Genomic DNA, 19,608 nt, shown 5'->3' with positions numbered 1-19,608 from the left:
TGTAAAATGACATGTCAGCAATAGCCATCAAAGGAGGGGAGTCCCAGTGGATACATAATTATGACCGTGGCTGGTAGCATGCTTCACTTCAGCAGGCAAAGGCTGGAGGCAGACATTTTGTGAGGGGAGTCAGTTTTAATAACATTGTAGCCTCCCAATTAGGGTTGTCCATTGAAGCACCTTCCATCGATGGTTGTCCATTGGCGGAAAACCATCGATGGTTGAACTGTGTATAGTTTGCAACTGCGCCCGTGCAGCCTAAAGGGGTCTGCACCCCTCTTATATGATGAAGCATTCACCAGGCCCTGGTTTACAATGACTGAGTAAGAAAATGGCTACTATTACTACTATAGGATGCCTGTGGCTGCCCTATAGTTACATCCCAGGAATAGGTTGCAAGACTATATTTTTGTATATCTGCATTTATTAAACAAATTTTACCATGGAGCTCTCCTACCTCTCATAGCACTATATGGTGAAATCTAGCACTGTAGTGTGATATAAAGGTGCATTACAGTATATGACAGCTGCAAGTGTGTATGGTAATGGCAGTCTACTGACCCGTCCAGTCCCTTACCATTTAACAGTCAGCTATGTTGCTGACAGGCTATGCACTCCCCAAACATTCAGCACCAAATTGACATACAGAATAAAGCCATACTGATGGCTTTTTTATGATTGAGTGGGATGATTGGGAGGTATCAGGTGCTGTGCGCACAAGCTATATGCATAGCATTCAAAAGATTGAGGTGAAAGGGACAGTGTGAGGTCCAGCATGTCAGTCAATAAAATTGAGTATTGGAGGTGCTTGTTACACCCCCTATGATTGATTAACTATGTCAATGTGTATACATAGCTAGTAGCAGCACCACAGATATTGTCATAAGCTGGCTCTTACGATCACATTTCCGTGACGAATTACTACATTCCCCAAATGAAAAATTAGGATAGGGATAAATGCAAATAGGAAATGAAATACACAAAGAGATATTCAGTTAACTGCTCTAGTGCCGCGGCTGTGAAAAATGGCTGTCTAGTGCTTTTTTTATCATACTAGAAACCAAAGAAAAAATATATTACAGCGCTCAGGAATTAATATATAACATTTATTAAAATACAATATTTATAAAACATATAAAATTCACATCAGCAGGCCGGCCCTTATATTTCACAGACAATACAGCTAATACTACAGTAGTTATATGGATATATCAGTTCCACATTAAATATGTCAAAATGTATAAAAAAACTTTCTCTTTATAGCCGATGTTTTGGGGCTTACTTTTCAATGTTAGACTTTGGGCCTAATTCAAATCTGATCGTTAGCAGGCGATTTTTGCACTGCTGCGAACAGATAGTCGCCGCCTATAGGGGAAATGTATTTTTGCTTTGCAAGTGTGTGAACGCATGTGTAGCAGAGCTGTGCAAACAGATCTTGTGCCGTCTCTGCGCAGCACAGGACTTACTCAGCTGCTGCGATCACATCAGCCTGTTCGGGACCGGAATTGACGTCAGGAACCCTCCCTGAAAACGATTGGACACGCCTGCGTTTTTCCAACCACTCCCAGAAAACGGTCAGTTGCCACCCACAAACACCTTCTTCCTGTCAATCTCCTTGCGAACGCCTGTGCAAATGGATCCTTCGCACAAATCTGAGCGGCGATCCGCTTTGTAACCGTGCGACGCACCTGCGCATTGCGGTGCATACGCATGCGCAGTTTAGACCTGCTGTACAAAAATACAGCCTAGCGATCAGGTCTGAATTAGGCCCTTTAACACATCAGAAGATTACTTTGTTTCAAGCAGATTTGAATCAGCTGCTGTTGATGATTGCAGGCACTGCTGCAGTGAAATCACCCCTATCCAATTAGATGGTGCAAAAAAACACAAATTTTTCGTGCTAAAATAAATAGGTCCCGCGAAAAGGCGTACCTACGTACTGTAGCTGGATTTAGGGATACTTCTCGTGGATTATGCTTCATGTGCCTGAGGCATGCAAAACATAATCCCCAATAAGTATCGCCATCGGGGATAAACTCCATTTTAGAGGAGATAATTGGATAGCCCCCGGCAAACCAATTAGCTGCGGTAAATTGCTGTGGCTAATTGAATACTGCCCTTAGTGGAGTGCGTGTCAAAATGGAAATTGGAAAATGCCTTTTCTACTAGTGTGCCTGGCTTCCTGAATGTATTCCTCCTAGGGAACAGTGCCAAATAAAGTCAAAAATAGTAAAATTCTTGCTTGACTTTACCGTTTTACCTATTAGAACACCCCTCAGGCACTGGCGTTAACTTATTTTATGCAGCAAAGTCAGTAATACCAAATATAAATCATTTTCAGAACAAATAGTTATCCAGTCTAATATGCTACTAAAACAAAAAAAGAAAACATACATTTGTACAGCAGCCCTAAAATAGAGTTATTTACACACCTGCTCTGACATTAGTGTGCATCGGAGTTTCATAATAATAATAAAAAAAAATCTCTATGTAAATGCCAACAAGGGGTATTGTTCATTTTGTTAATTGGCTGCTTTTTCATTTTCTTCAGCAGTCACCTATGCAATTAAACAATCTGCTGATAGGATATCTTATAGATTAGATAAGAAAGGCAAATAAACAGAGATCTTTTGTGTTACAATTCACCAACAAACTTGAACCCATTTCCCATGCTCCGTTAGATCCTCTGGTGCAATAAATGATTCCTTTAGATGTAGAATATATGGACATGTTCACACATCTGAGCACTTTGATAGGGTGACCATATTATCCCTTTTACCTGGGACGCTTATGGATTACACAGGTTCTGTGGCTGGCTGACTTCAAGCCTACATTTCAGCTGGTTTTTATCAGCCACAGAATCTGTGTAATCCATGAGCGTGCCAGGTAAAAGGGATAATATGGTCACCCTAGCTTTGACAGTGAGTAAACGTGCCAGATTACTAACACATCCTTTAGAGTTTTTTTAGTGGTGCATTCGTAGATTGTTTTTCATGTGCTTTTGATGCATTGTGCTTTTACAAATACTGTGGGGCCTATGTACTAAGCCTTGGGGAGAAATAAAGTGACAGTGATAAAATGCCAGCCGATGAGCTCCTAACTGCCATGTTACAGGCTGTGTTTAAAAATGACAGTTATGAGTTGATTGGCTGGGACTTTATCTCCGTCCCCTATACCTCGCTACAAGGCTGAGTACATAGATCTCAGAGTGAAACGCGTTGAAATTTTGAATGCGCTAGTGCAGTGGTTACCAAACTTTTTTTAATCATGGCGCCCTAGAGTATCAGAATTTTTTCACGGCACCCCTAGGCCAAAAGTTTCTTTGAGAATTTTAGAAAACAATAAGTAAATTATGTTTATGTGTCACCCTTAGTCTCTTTAGTGTGGTGCGGGACAGTATTTGCTTCTGTTTGTCCTCATATTTTATAATTGGCAGCCACAAGCACTGGTTTTGTCTATTACTATGACTATTGGTCCTGGACCACCAATGCAAGACACCCCTGCTAGTGTCCTGAGGAACCCCAGGGTGCCTAGGCACACAGTTTGGGAACCACTACGCTAGTGGTTAAGAGCCCATAATAAATTATTCATCAGATTTTGTTATGTGGTTCTCATGCTCAGTGATGGCTAACCTTGACACTACAGCTGTTGTGGAGTGTCAAGGTTAGCCATCACTGCTATAGTTAGTGATTGAAAAGTGTGTTAATGAGGATTATTTGAGGTGTATTTGCTCTTATTGTCCTTGTTACCTTAGATTGGTCAGATCTAAGCTCTGATAGCCTGCTATGGATTGTTGCATGTCTGTTTAATAAACTCTTTGTCTTAAGCCCTGTACACATGGGGGAGATGTGTGCTGAGCAATCTAGCACAGACCACTCAGCACATATCTCTCCCCCCGCTCAGCACGCGCGATGTGTGCTAAGCAAGGGGGGGCGCTCATTTCACCCAGCGGTGAAATGAGCGATCTCACTAGATTTGGCATGCATGCCAAATCTAGAGTCGGCGATAGCGACGCGTGGGACCGCGCATCGCTGTAGCCAACACCCTACACACGGAGAGATCCGTGCTTAATTTCTAAGCAATCTAGTCAGAATGCTTAGAATTTAAGCACGGATCTCTCCATGTGTACCCCCATTTAGGTAAATGCAATCACCCCGAGTGTGTTATTAACTAACTGAGGGGCAGATTTATTAAGCCTGGAGAAGTGACAAAGTGGAAGGTGATAACGCATCAGCCAATCAGCACTTAACTGTTAACTTACAGGCTGGGTTTGAAAAATGACAGGAGCTAACTGGCTGGTGCGTGATCACCTTCCACTTTACCACTCCTCCAGGCTTAATACATCTGCCCCAAAGTGCAGTAAGACACATGGTATCGGGGATAAGTCACCCGAAGCATAATCCGCAATAAATACCGGCATCGGGGTGGAGCCCGCTGCATTGGGACTAATAGGATAGCCCCCGGCAATATGGTTAGCCACGGCTATTTGGATACCCCCATAGACTATTTGGGGGGAGAAAAGGCTGTGCACCTCTTTTAAAACAGGGAACACCTTTCACCCTAGGTAAATGCACCTGCCCTGTCCCTTTATATTTTTTTAACTAATCTGAAGTCTCATTTTTACATGTGCATAAAAAAGTAAGCATTGCATGGGCTTAATCCGCACTCAACAGGACCATACTACTAATATGCCCTGCTCCTTCCACAACAGGTATGCAGACTCCCCTACAATGGCCCACAATTCCATACACTGTGCTGTTAAAATTTGCAGCAACCAAAGCGTTTTCAGCCTGCTAAGAAACATCTCTGAGTCGCTGCCAGGGTCACTAAATCGATAGAAAAAATTGTAGAAAAAAAGGGGCAGACTAGATGGGCCAAGTGGTTCTTATCTGCCGACAAATTCTATGTTTCTATGTTTCTATGTAGAAAAATTTAGCAGTTTTATAGAGCAAGAACAGTTACACAGAATGTACATGTTTAAAAAGAAAAAAACAATCAAGTATACATATAATGTACCTTTATGGTCTTGATTTAGGGGGTCATTCCGAGTTGATCGCTGCTAACTACTTTTAGCAGTCGTGCAAACGCATAGCCGCCGCCCACGGGGGAGTGTTTTTCGCTTTGCAAGTGTGCGAACGCCTGTGTAGCCGAGTGGGACGAAAACGTTTTTTGCAGTTTCTGAGTAGCTCTGGACTTACTCAGCCCTCGCGATCACTTCAGTCTTTTTGGTACCGGAATTGACATCAGACACCCGCCCTGCAAACGCCTGGACACGCCTGCGTTTTTCTAAACACTCCCTGAAAACAGTCAGTTGCCACCCATAAACGCCCTCTTCCTGTCCATATCCTTGCGATCGGATGTGCGAATGAATTCTTTGTAAAATCCATCACCCAGCAACAATCCGCTTTGTACCCGTACGACGCGCCTGCGCATTGAGGTGCATACGCAGTAGTGACCTGTTCGCTGCTCTGCGAAAAACGTCAGCGAGCGATCAACTCGGAATGACCACCTTAGTCTTCTGGTTTAAGTAGTTAAATATTGTACTGTTTTAGCTTTATCCTCATCTGACCTGTCTGTCTGTTCCCTTGTAGAATGTAGAATTGAAAAAGTACAGACTCCTCACCATGTAGAAGCACTTGTAAAAACAACTTGTTACCTAGATTTCCTGACTTAGAACATCCCGTTGAGAGATGTAAAGGATAAAACATAGTTTTTACTGTTGAATCGAATTGTGATATTATTTTCTTTTTCACTAAAAAAAACTGAGTTTTTTATTCTTTGTTGCTGTCTCCTCGGATGTTGTTGTTTACAAATTGTAAGATGTACATCTTTAAAGATAAAAATGGCTGTCGCTGGCTATGTGTGTGCGTCTTTGTGTCGCTGGAGACCTGAGTTTTATTTGCCTCAGGCCTAGGCAGCCGTGCTAGTGTCTGATACTCTTTGTATTAAATGATTGTGTCTCATAGCTGCCAGTGTGACAGGGTTTTGCAGATCATCACCAGGATACAACTTTCAGTCATAGCTTATGCTGATTTATAGCTTATGCTGGGTCAGAGTTTACACTTGTTCATCCTTATGCTGGTTTATGGTTTACACTGGTATGCCGCTTATACTTCTTTGTCTGTTTTTATAAGCTTAAATTTACATAGCTTAAGTTTATGCTGGTCAGTGGTTTATGCTGGTTTGTAGGTGCCGCTGGTTTACATTTGTATTGTGCTTACTGAGAAATTTTTGCTAATGATTCATGGAATATTGCTAAAACAGCAGCAGAGTTTTTTTTATTGTAGAAATATCTGTTGAACTCTGAGGTTATATCTCTTTTTTTATTTTACTTTCCACGTAAAGACTAAGGGGGATATTCAATTAGTGCCGAATTTTCCAACAGTCGGAAAATCGGCACTAATTCAACCGATATGTATTCAATAGCGGGCGTTTTCACTCGTTTTTGATCCATTTTCGGCCATTTTTTTTTTCTTTGAATCATTACAGGCGAAAACGGACCTAAAAATGGGTGAAAATACCCATAAATTCGACAAAATGCGTGTATCAGTGACAAATTTGCCGATCCACGGATTTTTCGGGCAGTTGAAAAAATGTGACGGGCATTGACTATGGGGGTAATTCCGAGTTGATCGCAGCATCAAATTTGTTAGCAGTTGGGTAAAACCATGTGCACTGCAGGGGGGGCAGATATAACATTTGCAGAGAGAGTTAGATTTGGGTGGGTTATTTTGTTTCTGTGCAGGGTAAATACTGGCTGCTTTATTTTTGCAATTTAGATTTTATTTTGAACACACCCCACCCAAATCTAATTCTCTGTGCACATGTTATATCTGCCACACCTGCAGTGCACATGGTTTTGCCCAACTGTTAACAAATTTGCTGCTGCGATCAACTCGGAATTACCCCCTATATCTAATGTAAATTCGACCTAAAAACAGGCGAAAAGTGCAGTTTTTTCGACAGGTTGAAATAAACGGTACTAATTGAATACACCCCATAATACTTATTTCTGGGTGGATGAAGCAGTATACCTGTTGCCTGTTGGCCTAATTCATGTTTGCACGCAATGGCCAATGTTCTCGCAACGTAGCAATTATCAGCAGACTGCGCATGTGCTGAGATCGCACTGCGCATGCGTCAAGGTGCCGCTGCGATCCCTCACGCGATGAGGATCTCACGTAAAATTGGTTGGCAAGAAGTGACTGTTTGGAGGTGTTAACGGGGACTGGTTGGAAAAACACAGGTGTGTCATGGTCGTTTCTAGGGAGTGTATCTCCCTTCGGCTCGTAAATGCAAAAACATTGCACCTGCGTCGCTACTATTTTGTCCAGTTTGTGTAATCATAGGCCAAACCTTAACCTCGAAGTTCCTCATGTTTGCATATAGGCTGTGAATGTGTACGCAATTGCGAATGAGTTTGCGATGGCTCCGGTGTGCGTCTCTTTTCATTCCTGGGCGCCAGCTTCACTTGCTAAATTTAGCCTAGAAAATCGCAATTGCATATATACAGGAATAAGGCCCTATAAAATGTAGCCTATGATTTTACTAGTGACATTGCTGAGGAACGTTGTACTTTGTGGGGTATATGTAATAGCTTGCGAGAGCTGTGAACCAGCTTGGTTTTACCTTTTAAATTATTGGCACTTTAAATCTGCAGCCTTAAGTGCGTTCTGCATCATTATAACAGCCTCACCACCATCTGCATTGTTGCACATTGATGATGCAATTTGCAGCAAAATACATCAGCAAGGCACTGCCAACGTCAGAAGGAAGTGAGGCGAAACCCTGAAGTCTCCGTCACATTTCGGTAGAGAGGACGTGTAGCATTTAGCTATATTCATTTCTAATGAGTAAAAGCCAAACAGAAAAGCAGCCATCAGTATATCTAAGTGATAGAATATAGCGCAACGGAATATGCTGCGCTATATAAGAAACTGTTAATAAATAAATAAATAATAAATAAATAGGACCAACATTTCTAAAGTTCTACCAAGTTCTTTAATCTTTGATAAAAGCCACGTAGTGTCATTGTACTCAATTACCCCATCTGCTTGATGATGCAAATCAAGCCACATCCAGCATGTCTTTTTATTCCTGCTAGGCATCTATTGCAGGGCAGTTAAGGAGAATAGACAAGTTTGATCTTGTTTAACATGATGTGACGTAGCGCTGTTCTACATGCACGCAAACATTGGATCCTTGTGGAAATGTTTGGTTCTTAGCGTTGGAGTACAGGATTGCCTTTCTGGTTATTAAACACTCATCAATCCTTTTTCTGATCATAACCTTTAATTCGCAGGACACCACAAGTCACTATCAAACAGTTCCTCACTTAGAAACGCAAAAGCGCTAGTAATTGTCTCCGACAAATCCATTCTGTAATACCGAAATAAAAATGTGCGTCCTGTACCCTTTCCGAAAGGCAGCTCAGAAATAATGACTGGAAAACACATAAAACTAGCTACAGATTTGAGTGCAAAAAATGCCATAAGTGTGAGTGATATAGAGCCACTTGTTTATTATAGAACACATTTCAATGCCGTAATCATAAATACTGCTAAGGTTGTGCTCTGCTGAAATATGGCCTACATAGTGTTGATTGTTTGTGTTATGTGATTTGTCTGACACCCATTACATTCTGGGTAATGGCAGCTATTTGTAGCTGTGCACAGCAGGCTCCTTTGACAAAAGAAAATAGGCAGCAATAAAAACCATAGTCAGAATTTCATTCGGAGAGGAGCTTCACTGCCTATAGTTTGTGCAAGTGTGATAACAGTGTGCTGTACTGTGTTTTGTCAGCCCACAGACGATAACAGTCACCTGTCCTTTCATCAATCTACTGCAGCTCGGAAGCAACAAAAACATAAATAAAACAAAACAGGTGTGGGAGGAAACAACCACAGAAGACTGGAGGTCATATTTAGACTTTCTTGGGTACCTTGTTTAGCAAGAATGTGTGACTTTCAGGGCACTTCTTGTAATGAAACATAACTTGTGTTACCTGTCTAGGCCACTTATGCAGAAGCTACTTTTAAAAGCCTAGGTCAACAGTCTTGGATCTATGGAAAGGCCATCCACGCTTAGGGGTCTATTTACTAAAGCTTGGATGGAGATAAAGTGGATAGAGATTATGGGGTCTATTCATGAAGCAGTGAAAGTGTGGAGAAGTGAGCCAGTGGAGATTTGCCCATGGCAACCAATAAGCTGCTCTGTACAATTGTATAGTAATAGATGTTACGTCAATGCTGATTGGTTGCCATTGGCTCACTTCTCCACACTTTTCACTGCTTTATCTCCATCCAAGGCTTAGTAAATAGACCAGAGTGGTAGATATGCAGGAGCACAATGCTCTATATATTTCTGCCGTCCCAATGACTGGCATCCACCCCAAGTGCAGCTGAGGTTCCCCTCCTGTTTGCATGTAATAACAATACATTTGGTATTCTCAGACTTATCAGCGAGAATAAAGCACACAGTCATTTAAAGTTACTTCTAGCATTTCATGTCTAATATGACATTTCTTCTGAAGTGTTGGATCAGACATTAAACTTTCAATGCAACTTCAAGTGCCTGTGTGCTTTATTCAGCAGGATACAGATTTGTCCTTATACATCTAGCCTCCATACGCCACGCAGCAGGAGATGCCTGTCGCGGATGAGCTGACAGGTCCAGTGCAACTCCCGTTAGCTCTGGGCGTCTATTTTTGCCGAAAATGTGTCTTAGTCGCAACGCAGTGTGACTAGGAAGCACAAGGAGAGTGTGCTGGTTAGTGTGATATGTGACACTAGTATAACTGCGTGCGACTGAGGCTGTATATGAAGCATAACAGGACTTGACATGGAAAAAAGCCACGGGCTCTGCATACTAGCACTTCATATACAGATTCAGTGACTCAGTCTCACACAGATATACAAGTGTCGCATATTAAATTAACCATCACTACAACTTTATTATATATACAATATATATATATATGTCAAAAATAGGCACTCATTACTATTATGACTGGTTCCCTGGGTCGAGACTAGTGAGTCTCCCCTCCTTCTGAACAAACCAGGCAGCACTCAACCGTCTTTGTACATAAGTTACTGTATTAAAGTGCAATAAAAGCCATAGTGAAGTATTGATGTTACAATGCCACGCAGGGCATTTTTATCAAGGTGCTATGCTGTGAACATAAGCACCTTTATAAAACCGACCTGCGCGGTCTGGTTTCTTTCGGAAGGAGGGGTTTCTCGCTGGTCTCGACCCAGGGAACCATTGCATTTATATATATATATATTTTTTTATATATATATATATATATATATATATATATTACTTATGCTGATGCAGTGTGCAATAGTTGTGTTGCTGGACTGTTGCCTGCCAGTGTCACACATCTATGTTCCTCTTAGTTACTGGTGGTAGATTAGGCAGAAAAACGAAAAAGGAGGAGCACAGCCACATTAATTACCCCCACCCTTTTCTATTTTAATGAAGTTTTTCATTAAAAACATCAAGATATAATTATGCTTGTTTTAATATCAATAGCCTGGTGTGTCTGTAAACATAATTACTTAATAGTGCTAATTATACTTTGTTTTTGTTTTTTTTATTTAGAGAGAAATGTGCAGAAAGTAAATGAGAAAAAGCATATTATTTACATCCCCTATAGCTAATGATTTAATGTTATTACTTCTCTGTTTGCATTTTAAGTAAACAAATTGCATAAGTTGAAGGAAATAAAAGTCATCTCATTGCTTTGCTGGATTCTCTGCTCTACCTTCACTGAACATGTTTCATTTCTAGAATGAACCTCTCTATTCCTGATGCACAATTAGGTATCGTAATCAATCAGAACATAAAATCATAATGGAATGCAACAGTTAATGTGGAACTAATGAAAAGGAAAGTAAAGCATTAATTTAGACCTCCACGGATAATGTACCTTCTGACATGAAATAAGTTGAGTGAAGGTGTCTGTAATGGAAAATGGAGCGTTTTAGATTAATATGAGGAAGGTCAGTCATTCCCAAGCAATCTGTCAGTTGTCAAATTGTTTCCTTGTTTTCAGCAGGTGATTGCAGGCAGCAGATCTATTTCAAGTAATACAGTTCTAGGGGTATATTTACTAAAGTGCAGGTTTATAGAAGTGGAGTGTCGCCCATAGCAACCAGTCAGACTCTACTTATCATTTATCTAGCACCTTCTAGAAGATAGATAATAGCTAGAATCTGGTTACTATGGCAACATCTCCACTTCTGTAAACCTGCACTTTAGTAAATATACCCTTTAAAACCACTGGCTGCTTGCTATTGGATGATCTTGCTATTGGATGATCTGTTGACATACTATTTTCGGTTTTTAATAGTAAAAGTGAATGGGGATTGTCCACTAAGGCTTAAACTGGTGACACATTCTGTTGTTATAGACTACACTGATCTGAAACATCCGCACGTGTGGACCCAAAACATTTAATCAGATTGATCAGCTGATTGTACCAGAAGGCAAATCCTCTGTGTGTGTGGTCATCTAAGGACAGGAAACATGCCCTTTCAACCAGAGGTATGCCTAGCCATTCTGCTGCCCGTGGCAGCAAGTGAACTGGCGCCCCTATCATTACTTACACAAAGCAAACTTTTATTTTAGTGTGAAGTACACTGTTCACATCCATCATTATTTCATGTAACAGTAGTGTAGATTCCACAAAATTAGTTTTGAAGTGAGAAAAATCCCATTTTTAAACTGATTCCTTAAGTGTTGTTTTCCCCCTGAAAATCTGTTGCATGACCTGGCTGCCTCAGTTTACATTACGCTTGCAATTCAGTTCATTGTGCCCATCCACTAAACAATCATTCATTGTGTGGGCAAATTGGAAATGTATCTCGTTGTGGGGCGTTTGTGTTGAACAGTCGTATTGCAGCATGTGTGTCTGGTCTATAGCTGTTATACAGTAAGTCAAAATGTTTTAGAGAGTTGCACTGTAAGAAAATAAAGGGAAAAAAAGATTACCGCTTAGGAAAACTTTGTGTACAATAAATGTTTCAGACAATATCATAGAGATTGTGTTCTTCATTTTTTGTAGTCCATGTTTTGACCCACTTCTCTGGAAAAAAGAAAAGAGCTTTGTGTATTTCTAAATAATCTATTGACCTTTTTCCCCAATTTATCAATGACCACTGGATATATTGCACGTCACTAATGAACTTGACTTTTCCTTTTGGTTCTAGGACTAACTCCACCAACAACCCCACCTCACAAAGCCAACCAAGATAGCCCATTCAGAACTTCTCCCAAGCCTAAGGCTTCTTGCAAGTCCGCTGTGCCACCTGCTAAGAAATCTCGCTACATTGAGTCTTCCAGTCTCCAAGTTATTAACTCAAAAAAAGGTCCCGAACAATCTGAACTGTACGCACAGCTTAGAAAGACCTCAGTGGCCATTGGGCAAGAGGAGAAAAAAGTTAAACGACCTAGTTTACGACTTTTTGGAGACCATGACTACTGTCAGTTTATGAATTCAAAATCAGAAATACATATTAGCTTATCACAAGAATTACAGGCCACTAGACAACTTGAATGTAAGGATTCTTTGCCTGGGAAAAAATTGCAAGTTTATTCCTCAAGTGATCAAGTACAGAATCCAAAGGACAGTTTGGAAGTATCCATGCCAAGTTCTCAAAACAGCAGCCGAAAACCCCTGCAAGACCAGGAAATCCGTGCGGAACTCAATAAGCACTTTGGGAACCCGACGCAAGCGGTTTATGATGAGGAGAACAAAAACAGAGACCTGGAAAACAATGATTACAGCAATGATCAGTTCTCTAGACTACCTATGTTTTTAACTTCCGGACTGGCTATGGATAGTTTGCTTGATGACAGCGAGGATGAGAATGATAAACTGTGCTATACCTGGGATGGAATACAATCCTATTCGTTATTCGATGTATCCCCTTCATGCTCTACCTTCAATTCTCCAAGCAGATATTCCGTGTCCCCACCATCATCCTTACTTTCGCAGCGGTCTCATAGGATATGTTGTCGATCCAGGTCTAGATCTTTAACTCAGCACAGATCATCTTCCCGGTCACCATATTCACGTTCAAGGTCCAGATCTCCATCCAGCAGATCTTCATCAGGGTAGGTGAAATTGATGGTTACATGTAGATGTTATTATTCCTGTACGTGTTCTGTAGAATTCCCTACTCCACCTGGCAACTTTTTTTAATAATGTAATACGTTTAATTTCTGAATTTGGGATCAAAACTGTTCTCTGTGTGGGTTTGGCTGTCCAATTTAGTGTAGTCAACCAAACTGTCCAATCAAGAGTAGCCACCAAAATAATGGGTCGGTACTTTTTTTTATCTGGCATAGCTGCAGGTCTTCCTAAGCTGATCATCCTTGTTGATGTCTAGGATCATTGGCCCGCCATGAAATATGGGGCACTTTGTGATGCATTTACATTTAGTGGCCGCTTGTGTATGAGTACAACCAGTTTAGTGGACAGTCCAGTCTATTCAATGCTTTAGACAGCTTACTGTGTTTTCTAGCAGAAGACTTCAAACTGAACGACCAATCTTTTAGGAGATTTGTGCAGGTGGTCTCCATAGCGGGTTGTAAAATATATGTAATATATATGTAAAATATATGTAATATATATGTAAAATATATGTAATATGGCATATTAAATAATGCATACATTAACTATGTCAGGTTACTTTTAATTAGAAATAGGCTTAATATAATTTGGCAAACACATCTATCCAGTATTTATCAATTTGATGACGTCTTCTCGCTGTCATAATCTCTGATTTTCTCTATCAGTCCTGTAGCAGAGACTACTATTTATTAAGCTTTAATAATTAACCCTTGCAATAAAAAAAAACTGTTTGTCTGAACTGCTTTGCCCTAAATACAGTGTCAGTTTACTTTAAAAAATAGCCCATGTAGTGTTTAGACTGGTCAAGAATGTGGCCGACAGAATGAAGGGAATGCATACTGGTGCAGGAATTAGAATGTACACAATAACCGGAGCGCTACATTCTCTTTGAGGAATGTCCAACACACTTTGCCTGATGCACAGAAAAGATAGTAATGTATTGGAGTAAAATGTAGCAATACCAGGGCAGCCAGCCTTAGGTTGTATAATGGTCCATTGGAGCAAAATCTACGTCATGCACATTCCCTCGAAACATACACGCTGCAGGTCAGTGAACACACCCAGCACAGCCTGCAACGAATTAACGGACATTAATTAATGAAACATCCTTATTGATCTGACTGTGACTTCTAATTCTCTGTGGTACGTGTTAAACCGTTCTGCGACAGTTCTCGGTATACTTTAGATTATGTGCATGGTGCAACACATTTTGTGCTATTATTTTTTTAATGCTCGTTGTTGTTAGAAGCCGAGCAGAAAAAAGACACACAAAAATAAATAAGTACATTAACTGAGAATTTCTGGCCTGCTTGTTCTTAGATCTGTTATCTATCTACATTGTTCCGGTTCTCCTCTCTGCAGTATATCCAAAATATCTGCATTTAGATGTGGGCAGACATATTCAGCCTGAGTAATACAGGGGTGGTTCAATAAATAAGGTAATAAAACCTCTCATTGCGTACATTTATTCAGCTTATACATATACATATAATTAACAGGCCTTGGTACGGGAAGCAGTTAGTTTCCCGACTGTCGGAATCCCGGCGGTCAGGATACCTATGCCAGAACCCTGACAGCCAGGGGAATCCCGGCGGTTGGAATCCCAGCTGGGGCAGGGAATACCCACTAAAGGGGGTGGTCCACGCCACCACCCTGAAGGGGACACGCTGCGCTCGCCTTCAGGATCCCGGTTTCGGTCTCATGACCTTCGAGATCCTGACCGTGGGGATCTCTTACTGAATCCTTCGGTACAGATTATTTTTCCACATAATGCCCATACTTGTCTAAGCATTTGTGCCAACGGTACACCAAGGCATCTATCCCGGCAAGTGCCTGAAACCAGGACATGACGGCTTGCTGAGCTTGTTACGCACAGTACCCGCTGAAATGTTCAGTTCATCATGTTGGGACACAGTGGCGGATCCAGGTTGGGGGGCACTCGGGCCCGTGCCCCCCCTGTAATTTGTGGCCTCCGTCCCCCATTCTCCCTCGGCGCCAGCTCCGCACAGGGAGATGACGGGCGCCCGCTGAGATTGTGTTACCAGCGGGCGCCCGTCTCCCTGCACAGCGGCAGCCGGAGGCAGGAGCTCAGTACTGAGCTTCGGCTTCCGGCGCTGTCACTGTGCGGCGTGCGCTATGGGAGAGACGTCAGTCATGACGTCTCTCTCATAGTGCTGAGGAGAGGACGCCAGGAGGAAGTCTGGAAGCGGGAACGGGGTTCGGTAAGTATGCAGTTTTTTATCTTCCTTAATGCAGCGGGGGCATCTACTGGGGGCAAACTACGGGGGGACATTACTACTGGGGGGGCATCAACAAGGGGCATTACTACTGGGGGCATTATTACTGGGGGAATCTACAGGGGGCATTACTACTGGGGGGTCATCTATTGGGGGCATTACTACTGGGGGCAGCTACTGGGGGACATTTTTACTGGGGGCCATCTACTGGGGGAATTATTACTGGGGGGCATCTACTGGGGGCATTACTACTGGGGGGTCGTCTATTGGGGGCAAACTCCTAGGGGGCATTACTACTGGGTGCAAACTACTGGGAGGACATTATTACTGGGGGGCATCTACTGGGGGACATTATTACTGGGGGGCATCTACTGGGGGCAAACTACTGGGGGACATTATTAATGGGGGTCAACTACAAAGGGGCTAACTACTGGGGGCATACTACAGGAGGGCATTACTACTGGCGGCGTAACTACAGGGGCATTACTACTTGGGGGCTAAACTACAGGGGGCATAACTACAGGGGCCAAATTACTGGGGGATAACTACAGGGGCCAAACTACTGGGGGCATTACTACTGGGGGCTAAACTACAAGGGGGGCATAACTACAGGGGCTAAACTACAATGGGGCAAACTACAGGGGGCATTACCACTGGGAGGCTAAATTAAAGGGGTGGGTGTAAACTACTGGGGTCATAACTGCAGGGGCATTACCACTGGGGGCATAACTACTAGGGTGCTAAATGACTGGGGGCATTACTACAGGCAACATTACTACTGGGGGCAATACGAGCATTGCATAAGGGGCACCACTACTATGGGGTCTATATAACGGGCACTACCAGTACAGTGGACATTGCATAATGAGCGCTACAACTGTGGGCATTGTATAAGGAGCGCCACCTCACATGCACCGAAGCCGCACGCAAATGTACTTGCCCCTTCTATGGTGCCCCCCCTATCATTTTTTTCTGGATCCGCCCCTGTTGGGACAATATGACTGATATGAGGCGCAGTCTAATGGCCATGAGGGGAGGCAGTGGTCTACCTGCTCTGGCCTGGTGAGAAACTAGAATAAAATAGAGAACATTACACGCATGAGAGGTCTTGTTATCATACTTATTGAACCACCCTTGTATGTAAAGGGAGGCGGTTAAAGTGGAAGCCGTTGATTAACACGGCATGGTAAGGCACTACCGTAACACATGTACTGGATCAGGGGTAGGCAACATGCAGCATCCATGCACTGCCTCAGTTTTGCTATTAGGACATGCTAAACTGTGACAGGCATGCTGAGATGTGTAGTTCCACAGAAGCTGGAGTATTAGGTCATTATTTTATTATTAATGTGGTAGGCTGCAAAATGAGATTTGTAATTATGGGTGCATAGTTTTACCGTACACATCTATTACAGCGTCAGATTGTATGCTATATCAAAAACAGTTAACACCGTAATGTCCCAGTATTTTCCTTACTTGGTTTGGTGTAAAACAAGTGTGAATAAAGTGATCAACAAAATTACTAAGTTGTTCTTTGGAGAAAATCATGGAGAAAATATGCCATGATTAACAATAGCTACAATTTTAATGTTAATTATGGTAATTCAGTATCTGATAAGCTACAATGTATCTACTTATCTACACGGCCCATGTAGTAGAATTTTGCTTCTTGTTTAAGAGTTCATATCACAAGCAGCAACCAGGCTCAGCGTAACTAGCCTTTCAGATGGACTGGTTGCCACTCATGATTTTCTGTTGACTTCCCAGTGTTATTGCAGTTCAGCAGTCTGTGACTTCTCAGCTACTTCTAGAATTCTAGAACTGATTGCGCGTAGTACAGTGATCTGCCTTCATTTGCCAGTGAGCTCCTATCCTGATTGTTTATTATTCTTGTTCTAAGGTCTTGCTGCTGCTATGAGACAGATCACTGCAGACAGAACAGTTCTCCAGTATATACACAATCACGGTCAAGATCCCCATACAGTCGCAGACCCAGGTACAGGACTCCATTTCACTTGTTGCTCATGACTTTTAACATCAGCTGGAATGGTGAGATTATGCACGGCCCCCATAGCTCAATGTGCCCTTTCACTTTCTAGATATGACAGTTATGAGGAATACCAACACGAGCGGCTGAGACGGGAGGAATACCGCAAGGAGTACGAGAAGCGGGAGTCAGAGCGAGCAAAACAAAGGGAACGACAAAGGCAAAAAGCAATTGTAAGCAGATAAAGACTCAAGGAAACTCTTACTGGTGTACATGCTCTGTCAAAATCTTTCATATCTTCTTTATGAATTAAGGGGTCTATTCATGAAGCAGTGAAATGAGTGGAGACAGCTGCTACGTATAATTTTATAGAATGCACTTGGTAAATATTACCTCAATGCTGACTGGTTGCCATGGGCAACTTCTCCACTGACACACTTCTCTACTCTTTTCACTGCTTCTTGAATAGACCCCTAATTCACTTTCACTCTCTCCACTTCTCTCTCTCTGAGCTTTGATATATCTCCCCCATAATATTTATGTCCGTACTGGATCCCAAGTGTCAAGAGCATCAGAAGCCCTAGAAGTTTATCATCCTTATGCTCTTGAGATTAACGTGCAACTGCGCCCGTCCTCCTCTACCCCCTTTCCCTCCCCTTTTGCAGTAATCCCCCCCTTTCTGCTGTGCCGAACAGGCTTCCCCCTCCTGGAGGAATGTTGGCAACTGTGGCTCCAACTAAAAATGGTCCCTAATTGTCTGTGTAGGGAACACAGATTGTAAGCTCTACTGGGGCAGGGACTGATGTGAATGGCCAAATATTCTCTGTAAAGCGCTGTATAATATGTGTTTGCTATATAAACAACTGATAATAAATAATAACAGACATGGCCTGATTAAATAATGCAGCAGGGTTGATAAGGCTGAACAGTGGTGTTACTGAGTGAGTCTGAATAATGGTTAATTCAGTGTGTTGTTAGGGTCACATACCTAACAAAAGGTCAAGGCCAGCAAGGGTGACATGTGTCTGAGCAGGTGCTCAAGGACACTGCTATAAAGCATATGCATGCTATAGATTTCCACAGGTTGCTTTGTAGTGATAGCTTCATAACTCATTTGGGGTCAATACACGTATATCACTGGCTTGCTGTTTATTACAGTATAAGTCTACTATAGGTAGCAATGAGGTTACAATATGTCAGCCCGGGCAAATAGCAAGGATTTTATCAATAAGCGTGATGTATGGTATTATTACCTTCTTATCATTAGAATGAGTTAAGAGGTTGAAAGTTATTGTAAATACCATACTATAAGCGCCTCTTTGTCCCTGCTTCAGAGGATCTAGAATGCAACACAAATTCTCACTACATTCTGTAAAATATACATTGCTGTATAATAATAATAATAATAAAAAATTCACATTTTAATTAAGGCTGTCCCTTAAGTCATTTATTCACCATTATCCTTTTTAAAAAGCGATCTAAAAACCTCTGGTCATTTGCTTTATTGTCCCAATATTTTTTGCATCCATCTGCTTAATGTACAGATAAACCATTCTATGTTAATATTATTATCATTATTTGTACTGTAGGGTGCCAAGAACGATGACAAATAGAGCGGATTTTTAATAAAAAGTGGGATAGATTGCCCAGTTTACTGCTATATCAATGTATAACATATGCTTAGCCCTGCACACTGCATTGTGTTCTTAACCCCTTAATGTGTTAACAAAATAATTGCCAAAGCTACATTTAGAGTATTTCCATAGATCGCATGTTATCATTAAAAATCACCTACAAAATTGAGTGGTTGACTTTGTGTTATAATTTTTATTTTTAGAATAGTTTCCCTTCCTCTCCTAAAAGCTATACTCATAGCAACTATCTTTGGAGGAAATGTGTTAAGCCATTTAGTGGAGAACTAAATGACCCACAGCATCAACGTTTTAGGATTACACATACAAAATGTGGATATTTGCTGTAAGATTTTAAAGATGAGTGCAACAGCAGATGTCCGTCTGTCTAATAAATGGGTAGGGTAACTTCTCACGCAAGTAAAGCATATTCATGACCTTTAATTTCTCTGCAGGAGGAACATAGAGTTATTTATGTTGGTAAGATGAGAACTAACATAAGTCGTACGGAACTGCGAGCCCGGTTTGAAGTTTTTGGTGAAATTGAAGAATGTACAGTCAATCTGCGGGATGACGGGTGAGATTTTGCCAAACCATGTATTGTTTGTAATT

At 41.7% G+C, this 19,608-nt stretch overlaps 1 protein-coding gene across 3 annotated transcripts in view; it reads left to right on the top strand.

The window, feature by feature from the left end:
• Positions 1 to 19,608, top strand: part of PPARGC1A (PPARG coactivator 1 alpha) — a 110,405-nt gene that overhangs the window by 76,716 nt on the left and 14,081 nt on the right. For 2 of the 3 annotated variants that reach the window (XM_063921740.1, XM_063921757.1), the window contains exons 8-11: positions 12,216 to 13,122; positions 17,279 to 17,374; positions 17,478 to 17,598; positions 19,452 to 19,573. In XM_063921740.1, coding sequence (XP_063777810.1) covers positions 12,216 to 13,122; positions 17,279 to 17,374; positions 17,478 to 17,598; positions 19,452 to 19,573 — 1,246 coding nt within the window. The remainder of the gene's footprint in view (positions 1 to 12,215; positions 13,123 to 17,278; positions 17,375 to 17,477; positions 17,599 to 19,451; positions 19,574 to 19,608) is intronic. The other variant, XM_063921749.1, reaches the window with a different exon arrangement.

Source organism: Pseudophryne corroboree, chromosome 1 (genome assembly GCF_028390025.1).
Source record: "Pseudophryne corroboree isolate aPseCor3 chromosome 1, aPseCor3.hap2, whole genome shotgun sequence".
Lineage (NCBI taxonomy): Eukaryota > Metazoa > Chordata > Amphibia > Anura > Myobatrachidae > Pseudophryne > Pseudophryne corroboree.
Note: the sequence above shows the minus strand (reverse complement) of the source record. Positions and strands in the feature narration are given on the sequence as shown.